We start from the raw sequence: 21861 nt of genomic DNA on the forward strand, positions 1-21861 counted from the left end.
TGAGGGAAAGATGACAATAAGTAGTCATGCTGTTGTTTATACTGAATATTCCAGAAAAAAAAAAAAACAACAACAACGAATTGTTACTACTATGGTGGATTCAAAATAAAAAATTGACAGTCTAAAATCCAGATTCCTGTGAAACTGAAGCCTAAATATTACATTGCCTGCACTATATCATCAGAACAATACCTTATGCATTAAGCTCAAGTTTACATTTATTAATGGAGTACATTTCAGATTGGCAGAAGCCCCTGACAACATCAAAACAAAGCGTGCAAAATATAATTGGGTAGGTAGAAATAAATATTTGCTGCTAATAAGACAAAAATCTTTCCCCCTTCCAAGTAAGGCTTTGTACAAAATAATCAAATATCAAGTACCTTTTACAAATTAGTTTAAAAATAAGACTACCAATTAGGCAACAATTTTAGGGTAGGGTAAAGTAATTAAATGTATTAAAACATTAATAGGTTTAATCAGAAAAAACAAACAAAAAAAACCAAACAGTCCCTGGTGAGACATCATATACATAATTTACATTTGGCTTCTACTTTATTGCCAATACAGTGGAATACTGGTAACCAGTTGCATCTTACAGTATGTTCTGTTTTTTAAAGACCAATTTTTCACAATACTGGCAATAAGATACCATTTTATTGCTAGTGTTCCATCTTTTAACATTGGGGGGGGGGGTTTTTCAGTGACAATACGAGTGTTAAGTAGCAATTTTTATTCACCAGTTAAAAAAAAAAATAAAAAACCACACACACACACACACACACACACACACCTCTTAAAGCAGTTTCTTCTAATTCTGTGAGAAATTTGGTGCTTATAAAAATCAAGGACAAACACTCACTAGAGCCAAGTATAGTGTTGCCAGATGACACTCAGTGCGCCACTAATGAATTTTATTACTGACTAGCAACAGATTATGAAACTGCTCTTGACCAGAAACTTTAAAAAATTGTGCAATTTTATGAGGAGGGCCAACGTCCACTGGTAATCTGTAGCATAATTTGAATTAGTGCATTTCACATTTCAACACATTTTACAAGAGCAGGTAAACCCAGATTTTCTAAACACTGAATATTCAAATCTTCATGTTATCTGAAATTTATATTGGTCCAATAATCATAATTTGAATTTGATTAACTTTTACAAAACGTCAGTTTTGATAATATTTTGGATGCACACAGAGTCCTTCATAAAAATCAGGATTTATTTGTATTCTGTTTTGAAGTTGATATTCCACCTTTTATGAAATAATTCTTCAAACTGTTTCTTGTTAGGAAAAAACAAATTAAAGATTTTACATTCAAAAACAGCAAGATATAAGTGTAAACTTGCATTGAAAGAGTCTTGGTATTAACAAAATGTGAATACAGAAAAAAAATTACATGAATGCAACTTTTCTTTCAAGAAAAATCCGTAAGGGAAATTAAATGTTTTAATAGCTGGACTCTTGAAAGAATTTCAAAGAAAAAGTATCCTTTGTACATAATGAGCAGTGATGAATGAAAATAGAAAGCTACAGCATAACTCAGGGATTTTCTCAATAACAGTCTTCAATTATCTATTTTGAAAGCCTAAAACTCGTACTAGTAACAGTATATAACACTGGCTCATTTCAGATGGCAGATTCATGGATTGTTCAGTGTTACTCTGAAAAAAATTCTTCTTGAAGGGTGCTTTGAATTTCAACAAAGCCTGTGGAAGTATTTCTAAAAAGATCTGCTTCAACACACTGACTATAGTCCACATGGCACACTTAAAAGGTTCATTGCAGCAACACCTGGCTCTGAAGCACATATAAACTTCACACACACCAAAACTGCTGATCCAACAGAATGATTTATTTTTCCACTATGGGTGATTCATGCGTTACTTGTTTTGAGGTATGTATTTAGGCTGAGAAGGACAGCTATTAGCCCCACATTTTGAAACTCCGTTGTTTTATGGCTGAACAGTCTCTGCTGGGATGAGATTCCCTGTAGTATCCAGCTGCATACATTTACATGAACACGCAGAAACTGGACACTCAGTATGGTCCCTGGATAAGAAAGGAAACGGGGGATTATAAAATTGTAAAGGAACAGTTTTGTAATCTCAGTCCTGTATTTCCCAAAACGTAAATCTGTGTAGCAACATGATCAAAGAAATCAATAGCTGATCATAATTTGGAAATAGTAATAAAGCATACAGAATAAATCAGCAATAAGTTATCTGAAAGCAGAAGATCAATCCTTTTAAACTATGAAAATATAGGCAGAAAGGACAGAGGCTCAGAAAGTAAGTTTCACACAGTCAACTTGAAGTAGATAAAATTAAAACGACACTCTCGTCCTTGTCCTGTCTGCATCTTTGAAAATGATCTTTCTAATATGTAAAATGGTGCCATATTCAAAGTTTAAATTCAAGACAGGGAGTCCAATATAGTGTGACAAATTGGGCTCAAATATTGCCAGCAGTAGGCACCAACTGCAGGAGGTATAGCATGACATCTAGAGAGAGGAGACCTGAATTTAATACATCCTACAGTTTAATGGGATAAAAGGCTACTAACTGTGCATGACACAGAATAATTAATGGGCAACATGCCACATCTTGCAATAAATCACGAGGCAACCTAGAAACTAATCCTAGCCATGCTGCTAAACTGTCAGAATAGAACTCCAATGAACCTGACATTTGACACCTGTCATCACATGAGAAAATAGAAAGGAATATGTTTTTAAACACAGTACACAAAATTTAAAAACAAGACAGTCAGGACTGTCAACCTGAAATCGCTATTTACATTTGTGAAATTAACACACTCTCCTAGATCCTGAGCAATAGCTGACCCCCAGTACCATGATAAAAAGCAGCCTTTTGTCCAGCTAGCAAGTTCTCCACTTTATCAGACTGCTTCCGTAGGCTGCCAGCTTCCCTTTCCGTTGGGCCACCCCTAACAATGGCTGCCCCCCAAAAGAATTTGCCATTTCTTTGATCCCTATGTCAGGACAGATCTCCCCCACATCTTTCCAAATCAAACTATCAAGCAGTACCAATATGCCAAGACAGTCATGGAAAAGAGAAAGTTTGTTCACACCTACAGCTGTTTCTAGGCAGGGCATGGCTTTCAGCACAATGGCACAGGGGTTAATTGGATGACTGGCCATTACTGGTTATAGTGTCTTGTAATCACACACAACTGTCTTGAATCTCAAGCAAATGCTCAGACTCTCCACTGTGGGATGATAGCAGCAGAAATTTGACTCTGCTGACATACATTCCATGCAAAAGCTAGCGTTAATGCAATATTAAGACTTGGAAATCATGGATTCAAAAATCAGGAGATGCAGAGTTAAAGCTGAAATCTCAACCTTAAGCTTGGTTCACTTGTGTGTATGCCTGGCTTAAATTATATTTTTACGTAATACCAGACAAGTAAATACAATATATAATAAACACGACAGCCAAGGAGGTATGTCCGATATGGCACATTAGATATAAATTTATGTGAGAGGCTACATGTTTAATTTTGTCAGTTTACCTGAACCAGCTGAGCATGTGTCCAGCATGACCACCATGCCTGCAGTTGTGGCACCATGTAAACCAGTTGTTGAACTGGGCTAATTTCTTGTCCTTGCTAAGATCCACCTTTTCATCTGACTTTGATACTCCTATGGATAGGTAAGAAACTTTCAGTCAATATCTGTGCTATATTGGAGTATTAAAGAACTTAAAATTGAAATTAGGAGCTTGATTTGGAAGCAGAAATAAACTGATAAATTAGTTAAGAAAAAGTTATCACCCCAAAATAAATGAAAATTACAGTTATTTCACCAATGATTCTATCTTGAAAGCGTGAACATTTTTCTTCAATATGGTATTTCTCATTTGAGCACAAATATTTTGAAATATTATAGTTGTTTACAGTGTTACCATGTGTATTTTACATGACTTTTTGGTACTCCCAATACTACTAAGATCTTACATTCTGGCTTCTCAGGAGGTTTCATATGAGAGTATTTGCAATACATTTCTATTCTGAGATTTTATAAAATGACTTCCACCCCAACAGGTAATTAGCAAAATTAATAAACAGGAAAAAATGTTAATATACAGGAAGTATAAAACAACCAATAGAATTATATTGCTAAGCTACTGTTTTAGCTCTTACTGTCACAGTAATTTCTGCTTGCCTATTAATAGCTTCATATCACACTATTTCTTTTGCAATAACTGCTACATTTTCTAATGTTACCTATTTCATTGCGAGGATTTCTTTTCTGCTTTGGAAGAGTGTTACTCTAGAACCGCATAGTAACCTATCAATAAGCTATAAATGGAAACAATTTAATAAAGAAGTCTTAAGATGGACTGGTGAAACAGTTGGGAAAGATGTGTGTATGTATGACAACACAATACTATATTCTATGTCTGTAATATCACAATACTGAACTATAAGCATGGTTAGTGAGAGAAAGCATGAACACAATTTGTTTAGCATTTAACCAGTAAGACTGAAGGCTGTTACAGCCATGAAATAAACCTCATGACAGTACAGTGGAGGACATATTATTAGTTTGCTAGTTAGCAATAAAATTTTTGCAGACAGACATACATTTTACATATGGGGGATCACCACAGGATGGCTGGCCCTTTCTGGGGAGTCAGGACCCACTCTACCCATGACAGGCTTCTTTAAGGAGAACGAGCCCATCTGTAAGCAATTAACTGCCATGGGGGGTCTGGTTAGCAGCTAACTAATGAGCACCTGGACCTGACAGGAGGCTATTAGAGCTCAGTTGGAGGAGGGTGCTCCTGGAGAGAGGAGCTCCCAGAGACTCTAGCAGGAGAACTGCTTGCCTGTTAACCTCTCTAAGGTGATAAGTGAAAGGACTGCGTAAAGAGGGGCCAGCTGGGGAGAAGCTAGCCTGAACTCTAACCCAGCTCCAGGACGACAGTGGAGAATTCCTGACCTAAGGAGAGTGAACCTGTTTTGAAATACAATCCAGCAACAGGAAAGCTGTGGACTCTTGATTTAAGGAGTGTGAGTCATTTAAGCTATAACTCTGCTCCAGGAAGAGTGGCTGTGGACTCCTGAACTTGGGAGAAGACACTTGTCAATATTAACCACAGTATCAGCAGTAGGGTTGGACTTGAGGGACTAACAATGAGGTTTTTGTACTCTGTAAAAAAAAGTTAATGAGTGCCCACAACAAGAGGTGGGGTGGATCTTGTTCTCAGTACCAGGTCTCAGTGAGTGATTGCAAGCACCAAGAGGGAGCTGAGGGCTGTATAACTGCAGGGCCAAAAGGGGGCATGATCAAGGACACATCCCTGTCACAGGGAAGAGGAGAAGAGAGAATAAGTTTTACTATAATTACATTTTAGAAATATAAAGTGCTTTTTTTTGTTTCAAGGCATGGATTAAATCTTATTCATGTCGCTGTAAAATGTAAACAGTTAGCTAAAAACTTTCTAGGGTACACGTAAGTAAGAAAGAAGCGCATAGTCTCTTGGATATATTTAATGGCTTTAACTTGCTGCCATTGTCTTTGTTTTTCACCCTACACTTACAGATTTGTCAACAATAATAAAGATACAATACTACCATTTACTAAATTTGTATTTTTACCTACTTTTTGTTTATAGCATGAAATTCTTAACAATTCTATAGTATATTTCCATCTTAGGATCAGCTTGTTTGTAAAGTGATCCCAATAACCCTGTGAAGTACATAACTAAGTTTTAGTCTCATTTTACTGAAGCAGAGAGGTCAAGTCACTTGCCCAAGGTCATAAAGGAAAACTGTGTTAGAGTCAGGATTAGAAATCAGGAATTCTTAGTTCTTCCCTGTCCTGTGTTCTGACTACTAGACTCTCACTTCTCCCACATGTGACTAGACTCCAGAAGACTGAAGTCTTGAGTCATACAATACATACATCTTCATAGGCAGTAGCAGCAACAGAAGAACAGTAGGCTGCAATGCAAGAATGTACCTCATCTACTTGGGAGAGCCTACTCTCTAGCAGTGACAGGGTAACCTCCATGTTCATTGAGGGAGTAGGTATCTTACAGGCAAACGGTCAGGAACAACTAATTTCCAAACTGTCAGGCATCAAACAATTGTAATCAGGGGTCTCATCACTGAACTGGGTGGGATTTGAACCAGTAAATCTTTCACTCAATGAGAGAGGTATTTCAAAATAATAAGACTAGAAAGAGATACAAATGCAATGTCATTAAACAGGGGCCACTAATCATGCACCTTTAAATAGTACTGCATTTTAAGATTAAAAAGGAATTTCTTAAAATTGTGCCATACCAGGGCAGCTGGAAACTGGAGTCCCCATATTTATTAGGCAAAGTGCACAGCGAGGAAGGGGTTTCCGACAACCAGGACAACTTGTAACCTTTGACTTGGTTGGTGAGCCACTTACTCCATATTGACTAAAACCTCGGCCCTGATGAGGTATGGCTGAACAGCTATAAGAGATTGATTTCCCACAGAAATTGCAACTCACAAATACCTACAAAAACACAGACAAGAGCCAAAATTAATAATAGGAATGACATACTTGCAATAGGGTACAACCAATAAATTCTAGTTATGTTCATGAATTGACAAGTTTTGCTTTGCTGATTTAAGATAAAAGGCTAAAATCTCATTAGGAATAGACAGTTGGCCACAAGCTACAGAATTATAAAAAAAACAAAAAAAAAAAACCCACACCCACAGTCAATAACAGCAATGTATTGGAGTTGAAATATACTTAAGAGGAGTGCCCATCTGAGGTTCTAAACAGAATATGAAGGTAAACAGATACAAAAGTTTCGAATCTTGAGAGATACAAGGCTGTAGGACTCTACATGACACTATTTTAGGGAAAAAAATATTGATTCTTATGTCTTTAGCCATGTAAGATAGATATATATATATATATAGATATATATATATTTTTTCTCTCTCTCTCTCTCTCTCTCTCTCCCTCCCTCCCTCCCTCTCTCCCTCCCTCTCTCTCTCCCTCCCTCCCTCCAAAAATGAGCTTACTTTAATAAAAAAACTTGAAAGCTTATTTCATTTCCACTGTTTTGTAAGGGGAAACTGGATTTTTTCAGTACTATTTTCCCTCATCTAACAATCAGGATTGCAGCTTTTTGTCAGACAACTGCCACCCTGCCTGCCCTAGACACATTTAACAGGCTCTTGCAGCAACATTTTCAGCATGGCCTTAAACCAGGCCTTCCTTTCTGCTGGTGGAGGCCAAGATGTGGCTAACAAGGAGTATGTGCCTCTCTATGCATGTGTGACGGACTGACAATATCCTGAACAAATCTTATGAATTAAGTTAAACCTTATTGAATACCTTTGGGGTACATTGCATTAAAAAGGCAATTGTGTATGTGTTGTGGCAGCATGTACCCTCTCTCATAGGGAGGAGGGATGCTAATACACTTCCTCCATTGTCAGCCCTTTGAAGGTACCCTCTGGAGAGGCGTACATATACTAGTTCACACTCGATTTTCCAGGGACCAACAGAAAGACAGGAATTTTAGATAAACAGCCTGGTTTTAAAATGCCTCACAGCCTTCTTCCCCAGCAAATGGACAGGACCCCTGGGTCCAAGAAGGTCCCAAATCCTTTAGAAAGGGTTGGAAGGTCTGGACCTACTGAAGACACAAGGCTGTGCTAGGTCTGAGCAGACGCTGTGATGAACGTGTGAAAGGAAACCCTATGGATGAGGTGCTGAAGGACTAACTTTTTACCTTATTAAATGCTCACAAAAATATAATTCATGTTCACCTGTGCTAAAGGTTTTGAACTGGGATCCAGCTTACTCCTATGGATGTCAAATTCTGCTCGTTTATGCCAGAACCTCCAAGCATCCAACAAATTCCTGTAATTCTCAATCCAATATTGAACCCTCTCATCCTTAAGTACGTCGGACGGAGAACCCTAAAGCATGAAATAAACCAACATACACAATACTAGGGATGTAAATAGAGTTTTTAAAAGTACCCGTTCAAATTATATTAGTTTAAATAGTTAACTGTTCAATTGTTAACACAACAGCGGTCAAGGTCTGGGGTTGGGGGCTGCCGCCAATTTGTTTTAAATGTTAACCGCAATATATTAACGGTAAGACTAATACATATTTTACATCCCCCCCACAATACAAGTATTTCTTCAGAGGGTTTCACATGATTTAGTAAAAGATATCTGAAGCAATACAATGTAGTATGACTAAAGGAAACATTCAAAATTATTAAATAAAAAAATTCAGCAAACATGAGCTATAATGCAATACTACGCTTTAGTACTGTTCAGAAACCCATGTATCTTATAATTGTACCAAGCTTTGTTAGGAGCATGATATGCTTATTGTCCAAGTATTCAATATTTTAATTCACAGTTTGATTATGATTAACAACAAAGTTTTGTTTTTTACATTTCTACATAGTGCTTTACAAGTGCATAGCACTTTACACAAACATGATCCCCACTAGAGAGCTTGCAATTTAATCAAATAAGATGGACAGGACACGGAGGTATAACATCAGGAAGGGGAGGACGACGTAAAACAAGTGTGAAAAAAACTGTGCTTTCACACAGTTGCTATAGTAACATGGTACACAATGTTAGGGTAGGTTTTTTTAAACTAGTATTTTCATTGTGTGTATTGTACAAGGGAGGGAATGTGGGAAAAGGCAGAATTGACGAGAGGTCTGAAGGGGAGAGGGAGTCAGCATGTGTACAGGATCAAAAATGTAGAACACAGCAGAAGGGGGGTAATGACATGGCAGGATACATTCAGTCACATACACTTTTCAAGCTCTGCACCACTGTATCTAATACTTACCCCAAGCTTAAGTCTTCTTGTCAGGTAGAAAACACTTGTACTCCGATATCCCTTAACCCAGACCCACAGGACTTTAAAAGTAGAACCAGACATCAGAAGACTAAACTCACTATCCAAAAGGTAGGTATGAAAGTCAATGGTGGTGGTGACAGCAACTCTGCCAACACAATCCAGAAGCAATGACATGGTAAGAATCCAAGTTCCTCTGCCACCAGTTTCTGGGAAGTAAGGAAGGTACTGGGACATTTCTCAGAGTACCATCCTTGGATCCTGCTTGGGAGCTCAATCAGTATCATACTGTGACTAGGTGTGCCCAGCCCAGCTAGTGGAAGGGGAAAGGAGTATTCCATGTCTTTCCCCAGAAAGAGCAATGAGAACCTCTGCTTCTAAGGTGCCAAATGAAACACTGAAAGTAAACTACATAGGCTATACATGGTATATCTCATTTTTTTTAATACATGAGAAGAAGTACTTTTCAGTTCACTATATAAGATTTATTACTATAGTGCTGAAGAATAATGGAGGAGTAACCTGAAATTACTTCAGAGAGAAATACTAACCTGGAGCATACAATAGCTTGCTGTCTGGACATCCCCGGTTCTATCAACGTAACTTTCCATTAAGTCCACTCCATCTTTTGTCAGTCCTGTCAGCAGAATTCCTTCCAAGTTCCCAGCATCTTTCAATTCATTTGTCAGCTTTTCAATGAATCTATTCAGCTACAAAAATAAAGGATTTCCACCTTCATTTTCTTCTCATGACCTTTTAATGTGACCAATTAGCACATGCTAACACTCCAACTTTTTGATTGATTTTCTCCCTAAGAGGTATCTGCTGGAATTTATGCAGAAAAATGAGTCTAAAATACAGAAACATCCACTTCATTGCATCAGAGTCAAAATCCTGGCAAACATACTCAAGTTTCCTCACATGGTGGGAAAACAAAAAAGATGAGCCACCATTTCAGTAATTTAAAAATACCCTTTCCTACTGTCAAACAACCTATCTGATTTCTCTTAACTTAATCTGGAATATAAGAGTTTGCTGTTCTACCAGTACAGAACATGCTCTGAAGTCAAGTCTTAGAGATTAACACACATTCTCTTTGAAAGAGCTTCTTCACAATTAGACAACAATTTATGGAGCATTTAAACAGCAAAGAAAGAGTTTGTGTAGCTTAATCAGGTTAGTTTGTTACAGGCATGTAAAAAAGTCTTTAACCATTTCTCATGAAAACAGATTAAACAAATTCACATGCCTAGATAAGATCACTAATTGAAGGATGCTTAATTTTTGTTTGCTAACCTGACCATGTGTATGTGAGCCAGACAAAGGAGAAGGAAGGGCAACCAAGAGACAGATTGTGAAAACCTCCTCTACACAGTTTGGTCCTGATCCAGCCATTGACACCATGCAAGCAGAACTCTGTCAGCATGAAGCACCACTGAATTAAATGGGAAATCACCTATGCAAAATCAGTTGTGGAATAAGACACTATAATTATAAAATTGCTAGTAAAGATATATCAGGGATTATAAGGACTATGGCATTAACAGTATGTGTATCCTATTAGAAATACATTCACTATTTTTATAGCATGTTACTATGTTAAAGTATTAATATTGACCTTAAATTATCACAATTGGAAGTCAGACTGAAGGTATAATCCGATTTTCAGATTATATAATAGTTAATATATTCCTTTTTATTTTCAGGAAAGGAACACATTGTATCATTACTTCCATTCACACTTAGAATTTTCTATAAAAGGTTCTGATTAAAGATACAGGATGGCATATCAGCTTATGCTAATATTCAAACACACACTCACCTGTGCATCATTGAGGAATTTACAAGCAAATGCCACTCTGTCTCGTACTGCTACCTTATTCTCATACTGTGGGGAAAGATAGATACATATGGCAATATAAAGCTCAAATTTCCAAATCACTCATTGTTTCTAAACAGAACAGTAGGCTTACTGTATAAATAATGACATGAATTTCATTATGCACATGAATAAGAGGTGTCCTCACATTGTGATATTAACTCTTTCAAGTACCAGGTTCCTTTTTATGCTTAGGTTTAGTCACAAAACCATTACCAGGGGCAATCTACCACAATGGCAAAGAGCCTGACCCAATAAATTGCACTTCAGTCTATGAAAAGCTGGCAAGTCACAGTGCTGGTCCATACTGCTTCCAGCATGTATAGTGGAGAATACATCCGAGCAGCAGGGATACATGCAGGGTGAAAAAAGGAGAAGGCTGGAAAACATGTGCAAGTGAGAGAAGAAAGATGGGAGGAGGTGCTGAAGTGGAGAGGAAAAGTAGACGGTGCTATTAAATTGTCTCTTGAAAAAAAAATCATATTAAAGGCATTAAAATAACCTCAATACTTCTGTTATTTATTATTGGTATTACAGTAGCACTAGAGACCTCAAATGAGACCTGCGCCCATTGTATTGGGCACTGTACAAACAGGGTAAGAGACTCCCGACCCCAAAGAACTCAGTCTATTTAAACAAGATAGATATCTCTTTCTAGCTGTTGGCTTATAGGTACAAATATTCAGTTATTTTACACCTCCTCTAATCTTTCATCCATACAGACCAAAAGCCCAAAGTTAGAACTCTTAACAGTTACAGATTAACCTATAAGCATTCTGTGGAAAACCAAACAGTTAAACCAAGTTTATGTCCTAAACAGGTTCAGAGAACAATTGTGAAGGTACCACATACTGGCAACATAATCAGAGGATAACCACACAATTGCTTTCTACAGTCACACATTGTAAGTAGGGCTGTCGATTAATAACAGTTAACTCACGCAATTAACTCAAAAAAATGAATCATGATTAAAAATATTAATCGTGATTAATCACTGTTTTAATCGCACTGTTAAACAATAGAATACCAAGTGAAATTTAATAACTATTTTTGGATGTTTTTCTTCATTTTCAAACATATTGATTTAAATTATAGCACAAAATACAAAGTGTACAGTGCTCACTTTATATTTATTTTTGATCAAATATTTGCACTGTAAGAAACAAAATAGTATGTTTCAATTCACCTCATACAAGTACTGTAGTGCAATCTCTATCACAAAAGTTGAACTTACAAATGTAGAAATATATACAAAATATAACTGCATTCAAAAAATAAAACAAAGTCCACTCAGGCCTATTTCTTGTTCAGCCAATCACTCAGACAAAACAAGTTTGTTTACATTGCAGGAGATAATGCCACCTGCTTCTTGTTCACGGAACAGGTGTTCTCATGGCACTGTTGTAGCCGGCATCGCAAGATTTTTACATGCCAGATGCGCTAAATATTCATGTCCCTTCATGCTTCAGCCACCATTCCAGAGGACATGCATTCATGCTGAGGACAAGTTCTGCTTGATAACAATCCAAAGCAGTGCGGACCAACATGTTCATTTTCATCATCCGAGTCAGATGCCACCAGCAGAAGGCTGATTTTCTTTTTTTTTGGTGATTCACGTTCTGTAGTTCCCGCATTGGAGTGTTGCTCTTTTAAGACTTCTGAAAGCATGCTCCACATTTCTTCCCTCTCAAATTTTAGAAGGCACATCAGATTCTTAAACCTTGGGTCGAGTACTGTAGCTCTCTTTAGAAATCTCATATTGGTACCTTCTTTGCATTTTGTCAAATCTGCAGCAAAAGTGTTCTTAAAATGAAGATGTGCTGAGTCATCATCCGAGACTACTAGAATATGAAATATATGGCAGATAAAATAGAGCAGGAGATATACTACTCTCCCCCCAAGGAGTTCAAATTTAATTAAATTTAAAATGTCTTTTTTTTTTTTAATATAATGAGCGAGATCAGCCTGGAAGCATGTCCTCTGGAATGGTAGTTGAAGCATGAAGGGGCATAGGAATGTTCAGCATATCTGGCACGTAAATACCTTGCAATGCCGACTACAAAAGTCCCATACGAATGCCTGTTCTCACTTTCAGGTGACGTTGTAAATAAGAAGCCAGCAGCATTAACTCCCATAGATGTAAACAAACTTGTTTGTCTTAGCAATTGGCTGAACGAGAAGTAGGACTAAGTGGACTTGTAGGCTCTGAAGTTTTACATTGTTTTGTTTGAGTGCAGTTATGTAACAACATCATCTAGATTTTGTAAATTGCACTTTCACGATAAAGAGATTGCATTATGGTACTTATGAGATGAATTGAAAAATACCGTTTCATTTATCATTTTTAGTGCAAATATTTGTAATCAATTGGTATTCTATTGTATAACAGTGTGATTAAAACTGCGATTAATCAATTAATTTTTTGAGTTGATCATGTGAGTTAACTGCGATTAAATCGACAGCCCTAATTTAAATTACAACACAGAATACAAAGTGTACAGTGCTCACTATTTTTATTACAAATATTTGCACTGTAAAAATGATAAACAAAAGAAATAGTATTTTTCACTGGGAATTCCAACCTGTCTTTATTTTATTTTTTTTAATTTTAAGGTAAACCGGGGGGAGGGGGGAAAAAAATCTAGACTTTTTAATTTTCAAGTATACCTTTTATTTAACACCCACACACAACTTATTTATTATCCTTCCCTTTATCTTGTTGGCCCTGTTTGTGTTACCTTTTGCCAATCCCTTCTTAGACCCCTGTGACTGGTTTTTAGTGTTTTGGTGGATTATTCTATGAACTGCTAACCCTCCTTAGATTTCCATTTGCTCTTATTCCCCCACATCCTGGAGAGAGAGTACACATTTGCTGAAAGGGAGAACATTCATCTCAGCCTCACTTTATGTCATGACTGCTTTCCTTCACAATGTCTGGACAGCTATCCCTTTGATGCCAGTTAACACCGATCCTTACACTGGCCAGAACAGTTTCTGTTAAGTGATGCACGGCACTTTCTTGCCCCCCTTCCCCCAATCACTGAGGGACTTGACCCCAAAAGGAGTTGTGAGGGTGGGGGGGGGGGGGGGGGCAAAAAAAATGGGGGGGGGGGGGACCCTTACTTCTGCGTTGCTGCTGGGGACGGCGCTGCCTTCAGACCTGAGCAGCTGGAGAGCGGTGGCTGCTGGCCAGGAGCCCAGCGCTGGAGGCAGAGCTGCCACCAGCAGCAGTGCAGAAGCAAGCATGGCATTGTAGGATATTGCCATCCTTACTTCTTTGCTGCTGCTGGGGCACTGCCTTCAGAGCTGGGCACCTGGCCAACAATCGCCCCTCTCTGGCTGCCCAGCTCTGAAGGCAATGCAGAAGGGTGGCAGTACCATGACGACCCCCCCCCCCACAAGAAAGCCTCCCTTTTGGGTCAGGACCCCCAATTTGAGAAACGGTCTCCCCCGTGAAATCTGTACAGTATAGGGTAAAAGCACACAAAAGACCAGATTTCATGGTCCGTGATGCATTTTTCATGGCCGTGAATTTGGTAGGGCCCTATGCATAGGATTACCCTATTCTATTATGCCAGCTGTTAAGAAATTTTGATTTGTTTTTCCAGAAGATAGCCTAAGCAAGGTAGTCAATCTTTTAAAAGATCCGTTTTTTAAATTTGCTAGAAAACAACAAAGACGACAATTGAGTGAATTGGAATGCTCACTTAAGGGAAAACATGGGGGGAAATTTGATGAACTTCTCTACTTTCTCAATTTGCTTTCCCTTCCCTCCCCTTTTACAATCTTCTCACTCATTTGCTTCCCTACCTGCTTAAGTATTTTCTTAACATTTTCTTTTATTGTTTGAAAGACAGAAGATCCTAACTATAAATCTAAAGGGTTATTCATGTAGTTTTGTATAGTTTTACAATGAGTTTACAATTAAAGAAAAAAAACCTAAATTAACTCTTAAGTTTTACTATGAAGTGAACTTTTACATTTTTAGCTAGAATTTTATTCCATCTTTATAGATTATTCATGAATATCATAGGATTTTTTTTAAAGGAAATATTCATGAGAAAACAACAATGAGCATCAGGAGGAACTAAACAAGAATACATTCTAATTAGAATTAAATTCAAAGAATTCATGTATACAGTTAAAGGAGGTTTAGTATGACAAATTTGCTTACCAAAACTCCATCATACGAACCAGATTCACTTGTCAGAAAAGCAAACATGGCACACAAGTAGGGGTTGTTTAGTTGTAATCTTAGAGTGCTGCACATTTCTCTCCAAAGGGAGTTTTTCTCATCTGTATATCCTGATAAAGCCATTGCTACTACATTGAGGTTCAGATCACCTGATTAACAAAAACCACCAAGTATAGGGATAAAAATTTTGAAGCACTTGTCCAATAAGAACTTTAAAATAATCTGAAATAGCCCACATATGCTGACATTCAGACATACTTTCCTCGCTTCCTGCATCACTAAACATTAAACTAATGAAAAGCAATCTATTTACATAATATAAAACTGAAACACACCTCCATAAAAGAAAAAGATTGGTCTTGGGTATTGGACTAGATATCAGCATTTTTAGGGTTCTAGTGGATGTATTTTGTACAGGGCATGAGATCATCCCTTACTCTTTCAAGAGACTAAGACCAATAATGCATTAAAGAAGGAAGCAACAGATTAGAATTGGTTAAATACTAGATAATGTTTTCACCCCTCACTAACATGGGGCCCAATCCAACCCTCACTGAATTAAGTGTATCAAGGGTGGGTGTTCACTTGCTGCCATTAATGTCCTGATGGGGTTTCTATGGAAGGGAAAACTGATGTAGTAACAGTAAGGCAAGTTATCTGCAACCAAAAAAATAAAAATAAAAAATTAGAAGGTACAAAATATACCTTTTTCAGAAGAAGCTCCTTTATTTAGGATCTGTATTGCTCGCCGTATGTCCAAGTTGAAGAGTGCCACAGCAGCAGCTCTCTCCCAGTCTCCTTCTTGTTCCAAAGAATTTAGAAAGGGTTCCACATCTAGATCTGTTCCCTTCTTTATCCACCCACAGAGCTGCAAGGCCAATGACCTCTCCTCACTTAGATACTGAATAATATCTGCCTGCCTATCGGACCCACTCCTGCTATGCCTCAAATTCTCTGTTGTTCCTAAGAAGAAACACAATTTAAATTATTTGACCGACAATTTGCAACATTTTAATTTCAGGCTTCATTGAAAACAAAGTTAGTTTTACAAAAGAACATTTACTAAACTTTTGTTTTAGCATTAATATAGAATAGAATTTGTTGTAAATACATGGCTTCTTAGCATGTACATCAAACTGATACTTATTTCCAATCAAGTCTTCTTACCAACACAACATTCTGGAAACTCTTCATTGCTCCTCTGAACTTTGAAACAAGATTTTCAGATTTGAAAAAGCAAAAGATAAGCTTAAAAAGGAAAGAGGTGACAGAACAGCACATGCTTCTGTTATTACTAGTATTCTACGGTTCATTATTCTGACTTATACAAAGAAGTAACCAGTACAAAGTCTATTTGGCTGCTGCTGCATTCTTACTCAGAAAAAAATTATATTGTCAAATGATTACAGAAAAAGAATCATTTTCAAGCTTTTACATAACATCAAGAAAAGCAATGTTTGAAATAAATCTTCATGACCTTTTAAATAAGTTGAAACCCATCTTGCACTACGTTAACAGACTTTCAAAGCAAACCAGAAATTCTGGGTGCTATTGCAAGAAAAATTATGTTTCGTTTCAAATTACCATATATACTCGTTCATAAGCTGAATTTTTTTAGCAAAAAAGGGAAGCACCAGAGACGGGGGTCGGCTTATGAACGGGTATAAAGAGGGAGAGATGGAACACAGTCCCCCCCCAACAGAGGGAGCAAGGAGAGGCAGCACAGCCAGCAGAGACAGAAGGGAAGAGGCAGAGCCAGAGTCTCTCCACTTCTGGCCACACTGCTCTCCCCCCAGCCTCCAAAGCAGCTGCAGCACCAGGGCTGGCAGGCTGTGACCATGCCGCCCGGGTGCCGGAGCACGCTGCGTTCACGCTGCCCGGCCCAGCCCACTGGAACATGCTGCGGCTGCGTGGCCCAGTCTGGCCCGCCAGAGCAGGCTGCAGCTGCACCACCCAGCCTGCCAGAGCAGCTCCAGCCAGGTCAGAGATCCTCAGAGACACCAGCAGCTTATCCTGATGGCCTGGGAGCCAAAGTTTGCTGACCCCTGAATTATAGGGTCGGCTTATGAACGGGTTATAAAAATTTTCCATTTTTACTTATCCATCTTTTGGGGGGGGGGGGTGTCGACTTATAAACGAACTGGCTTATGATCGAGTATATACGGTATTTATCCAAGAGCCAATTAGAAACTAATGTTTACTTGTGCTTCTGCATCATCTTTCTGCATATTCATTTTTTCCATATACTGTAACGTGCGTTCTAACAAGTTAACAATTTTGTACATGTGACAAACCATACCGGTCTCCACAAAGTTTTTGTAAACATGCTACAGTAGAATTATTAAAGTAGTAATGTTCTTACCCAAAGATGACTTCACAATTGATTTAATGCCTGCATAAACTAAGGACCCTTTGTTTCCTGCAAGCTTCTGATCCATATCTTCAGTATACTGTTTCATAAGTATTCACACGTATAGGAAACATGAAAAAGTCTTAATGTTTAATTACAGGAAAAAGACCCCATTCTTTCAAATGTGCTTCTATTCAAGTAGTCTTACGTACCAGCCTCTCCACAATAGGATGGTCACCGGCAGATCACCACACTAATGGAACATTGTAAGCAAAATGAACTACTACATTTTAATAAATTAACATGATGTAAGAAAACGGTACCATGCACTGCTGTCAAAGAAGATTTCCTTACTTGCTAATTTGTTTATGGGTTGGCTGGCCCCAGCTCATTCACTAGGATTCTGAATAGCACCCCTCAATAAAATGAAGGGCAGGTACAGTCTACATAAGCAAAAATCTAAAGGGACTAAATTTAGGGAAAGAGTGAATGGAGAAAGGTCAAGTCTTTTCAACAAGAAACTTAATTAATGGATTCTCCCCTTAAGTGCCTACCCAGCATCCAAAAGTGTCAAGCGCTAAATGTTGAGGTCTCTTTCTATACATGAAATTATTCCTGAATAAGTCCATGTGTAGACACTCCTATTCCAAAAGTGCCTTGTCGACTTTCAAAGTGGATGTAACTAAACAGAAAGAAGGCATATTCTGGAAGAGCTGTTTCTGAATAACTGTATGTATATAGACAAGTCCATAGCCTGTAAATATTCGTGCTTATCTACATGGGGAAATTTACAGGTATAATTATAATGGTATAACTATGCTGGTAAATCTTCCCATGTAGACAAGCCCTTAGTGAAAGTGCGCAGGGAGCAAAAGGTGACTGCTTTTTACAGTTTGTCCACAAACGTGTGTTGCTTTTCACCCAAATGGTAGCCAGGGATATAGGAATGGACCCAGTTTCCACTAGGCAGGGGGGTACTTGTACATTCTGAAGTATTTAACTGCCTCCAGGTTTGTAAATGTGAATGGGCCCTAAATCAGGAAAGTATACAACTGTCTAAAATGTTTGGAACTATTCAGGTAGATTTTTAGAGTCCTATGCAATCATGCATGAAAACAAACATTTAGCACTTACATACTTTTAATCTTCAAAGTGCTTTACGAACATTAGTTAGTCCTTACAATACACTCTGAAGAGTAGATATTTCACTTGTAACAATGAAACATTTCCTAAAATACAGTTACAAAAAATAAAGAGACCATATTTAATTTAAATGAAAGGTAAGCATTACCCTGATCATGCAAATAGGTATTGGATTGCCTCTAAGTGAATTTTGAAGTGTCCTGGGGAGATGAAGGACATAAACACACGTCTGGAAAGAAAAATACTAGGACAATATGTTTTTTCCTCCATTATTTTTTCCCCTGGGCTTTGGAAAAGTAGAATTTCAATTCTTATGTTTAATATTCAGAAAGTATTTGCAATCTCTTGCACGGTTTACATTATAAGCTCTTTACACATTCAGTATGAAATACAAATTGTTTATATAGAGACTGATCTGTATATAAGGTTCCTTTACAACGTCCCTTATTTTACATTTTAAAGGATATAGTGCAGAGTGTACCAAAGTGACTTCAGCTGAGAATCTTCATTTCCAGCTAGAAGATGGTTTCTCCAGACCTGTTCAGTATCAAGGCCATACCTGGATAAAGCCCTGAGACGCATTTTAGTGGCTATGTCTTTTTCTAAGGAACTAGCCTTTCCTTCCTCTGTGCATTCATATAAGTGTCGGCCACAAGCCCACATAAGAGATGTAACTGGACTCCATGCCAGAGAAATCCTTTCAAAAACTGTGAAGTCAGACATAGTTCTGTTGGGAGTCACAACTACCATTCGATTTTGACTTGTGGGATGCCATGCAAAGGAAGCAATATAATTTTCACATGGTTGCACACTTCGTTCAATTATTGTAGGTTCAGTTTCATCTCCAATAGGTGTGGGAGTATGCTGCATATCATACAATCTAATAATATTACTATCCCTAGTTAAAGTAGCTAGCAGTCCAGTTCTTGTTGGACACCAAGCTACTTTTGTTAGGGGCTTTGGTTGCTCTGTCAGGGTCAAAACAGGCTTTTCAAATTTTCTGAGATCCCATATGGCAACCTGACCTTCATAGAAGGAAGCCACACGATCATGGAAGTATGGGTCTACAGTCACTCCCTGAACTGCCTTGGTATTTACAAACATTTTTTGGCTTGTATTTCTAAGGTCAAAGATAGCCAAGTTTCGGTGCATTCCAGCTAAAAGAAGTTTCTGGTCCCGTGGAAGCCAGCAAAGAGAAAGACAAGCATCATTCTGTCCCAATTCATAAAGCGGCTTTGTCACTACCAGCCCAGATTCAGTATCTCCAGCTGAAAGTCTCACTTTCTCTGTGGCAACAGCACTCTCTGGAGTGTATTTGCTACTTATATCCCAGATCAATACTGAAAAGTCAGCTCGATGTTTATCTAGGCCAGCAGCAAGCCAATTGCTGTCCAATGGATTCCACGCTAAGGTATTACATTGCCGTGCATGTTTTGGAACAAATTCTTTTCCTATCAGCTCTTTGGACTTGGAGTTGTGATCCTGGCCCAGACTGGTAAGGACAACTCGACCGTTTGCTTGTCCAACAGCTAGAAGACATTCAGGATCATATTTAGGATACCAAGCCACACATTTCATGTATGGCGTGTCTGAATTTATTGACAACAATGTAGCTGTAGTTTCTTCTGATAATCGCAAGGACCCTGCTTTGAGTTCTGAACTCACAGCAGACTCAATGTGATAGAGGCTCAATTCTGAGTCACATACAACAAACCTATCAACATGGTGTGGAGCCCAGAGAATATCAGGTTTGGAGCCACTCATGTTTGCAATTACAGATCAATGCAAGTGATTTAAAATTCTGTAGGAAGACTCAGGTGATGTCCATCCATATGGAAACTGTTAAGAAAGGAATTGTAATGGTTTTAGTAAACACAGATTTTTATATTTGTTCTTTAGTTGCCTAACTCATCTTTAAATTAAAACTAGGACAAGGCCTTGAGTTATTTCTAAGGCAAACAAACATTCAAGCACTGTATATACTTAAGCTGAGATTGTAAAATTCTCTCCCATCACCCCAAGGTTCCATTCTCAACCCTCTTCTGTCTGTCTGTTATTGATGTATCTACTGAGAAAAAATATCCAGCTAGCCTTCTTTGAACTGAAAACAGAATTTCTCATGTGTATGAAACCTTGTCAATATTACTCCTTTATTATACTACCATGAGTATTGAGGTATCTCAGCACCACATGATCTCAGACTAAAGTTCATCTCATGTGGCAATATGAAAAAATTCCATCAAAGCACAGATGTCTTCTCTGTAGCAAGAAAGGGAGGAGAATGCCATACCAACTTGCAAAAATGTAATGTCTCATTAAAAAGACTTAAAAGAAACCAACTCATATACAGGATATAGTATTAGGAGCACATACACATATTATAATATTGTCAAAGACACTTACAAAACTCTTAAGCAGCTCGCTTCTTTCCGCTTTGCAAGACAAAGAGCTTCAGGACGGTTTTTTCCGCAGAACTGGACTTTAATTCAAACATTAATTCCCACCTATTATTACTCTGCTACAAAGAACCTTCACACATTAGTGGGAGGAGGTTTTTTGTAGCTTTCCCGCCTCAGAAACACTCGTTCTATGTATCATTTTGAAGAAATCGCCTTCCCCGGAGCAAAGTGGGCATTTCTGGAAACCCGCCCCGCCCCGCCCCGCCCCGCTCACTCACCGCGCACCCGCCTCAGACGCTCGTCCGAACCGAATATGACGCTGCCGCTGGCACCTTCGCTTCCGGGTTTGGTCTCCGGACAACCCCAACGTAGAGACGCCAAGCGCCCTCCGTTTTCTACGCAGAAAGAAGCGCCGTTTGACTACGTCACCAGTGCGTCGGTAACGGATTTTGTCACGTTCGATTGCTGGCCTGAGAGGAAGCCCCGCCCCGATGCCGCCCCTGTTGCCAGGGCGACTGCTGGACTCGTCGGAAAGCGGAAGTGCTGGTTTCCCGCCGCTGGAGGGGGCTCTGTGGCCTGTCGCTGAGAGCGCGGCCGCGGCGCGAGCCTCGGGACTGTTCCACATGGGGGACGTGCACGAGGGGCCGGGGCCCCGCATCAACACCAGCCACCTAGCGCAGCACCTCGGGAAGTCCGTTTGCTAGTTGGAAAAAAATCCATTTAGTTGTTGATTGGAAATTTTAATTGAAATTGAAACATTAATACACACTTTAAAGCAGATATATGATAAAATACTTGTAAAAAGCTTAGTAGTTGTGAAAAGTATGAACAAAGACTAGCTTCTTCACACAGCTGCATTTGTTATGACAACGGCACATTCAATTCAACGATGTTGGTTGGCCTAATAATTTCAAATTATGATTGATAAACAACAGTAAATCATCAGATTCAAAAGCTGATGTTTATTGGTGTTTTTGATGTTTAAAATGTGGGGCTGAGAGTTAGCACCAAATCACCTTGCCAATGAA

At 38.5% G+C, this 21861-nt stretch overlaps 1 protein-coding gene across 2 annotated transcripts; it reads right to left on the reverse strand.

Moving 5' to 3' along the window:
• Window positions 1–770: 770 nt before the first annotated feature.
• Window positions 771–21151, reverse strand: MIOS (meiosis regulator for oocyte development). 2 transcript variants are annotated; one of them, XM_024212875.3, is made up of 11 exons: window positions 21112–21151; window positions 18902–20273; window positions 17304–17402; window positions 15647–15904; window positions 14921–15090; window positions 10690–10755; window positions 9419–9577; window positions 7802–7954; window positions 6323–6527; window positions 3542–3671; window positions 771–2056 (listed from the first exon to the last, which is right to left on the reverse strand). In XM_024212875.3, exons 2-11 carry the CDS (start codon window positions 20196–20198, stop codon window positions 1960–1962), a joined length of 2634 nt encoding a protein of 877 aa, XP_024068643.1. In that variant the 5' UTR covers window positions 20199–20273; window positions 21112–21151; the 3' UTR covers window positions 771–1959. The 2 variants fall into 2 exon arrangements, with proteins under 2 accessions (XP_024068643.1, XP_024068642.1); XM_024212874.3 differs by lacking the exon at window positions 21112–21151 and adding an exon at window positions 20838–21075.
• Window positions 21152–21861: the final 710 nt, after the last annotated feature.

This window comes from Terrapene carolina, unplaced genomic scaffold (genome assembly GCF_002925995.2).
Source record: "Terrapene carolina triunguis isolate 2854851 unplaced genomic scaffold, T_m_triunguis-2.0 Scaffold84, whole genome shotgun sequence".
NCBI classification, from domain to species: domain Eukaryota; kingdom Metazoa; phylum Chordata; order Testudines; family Emydidae; genus Terrapene; species Terrapene triunguis.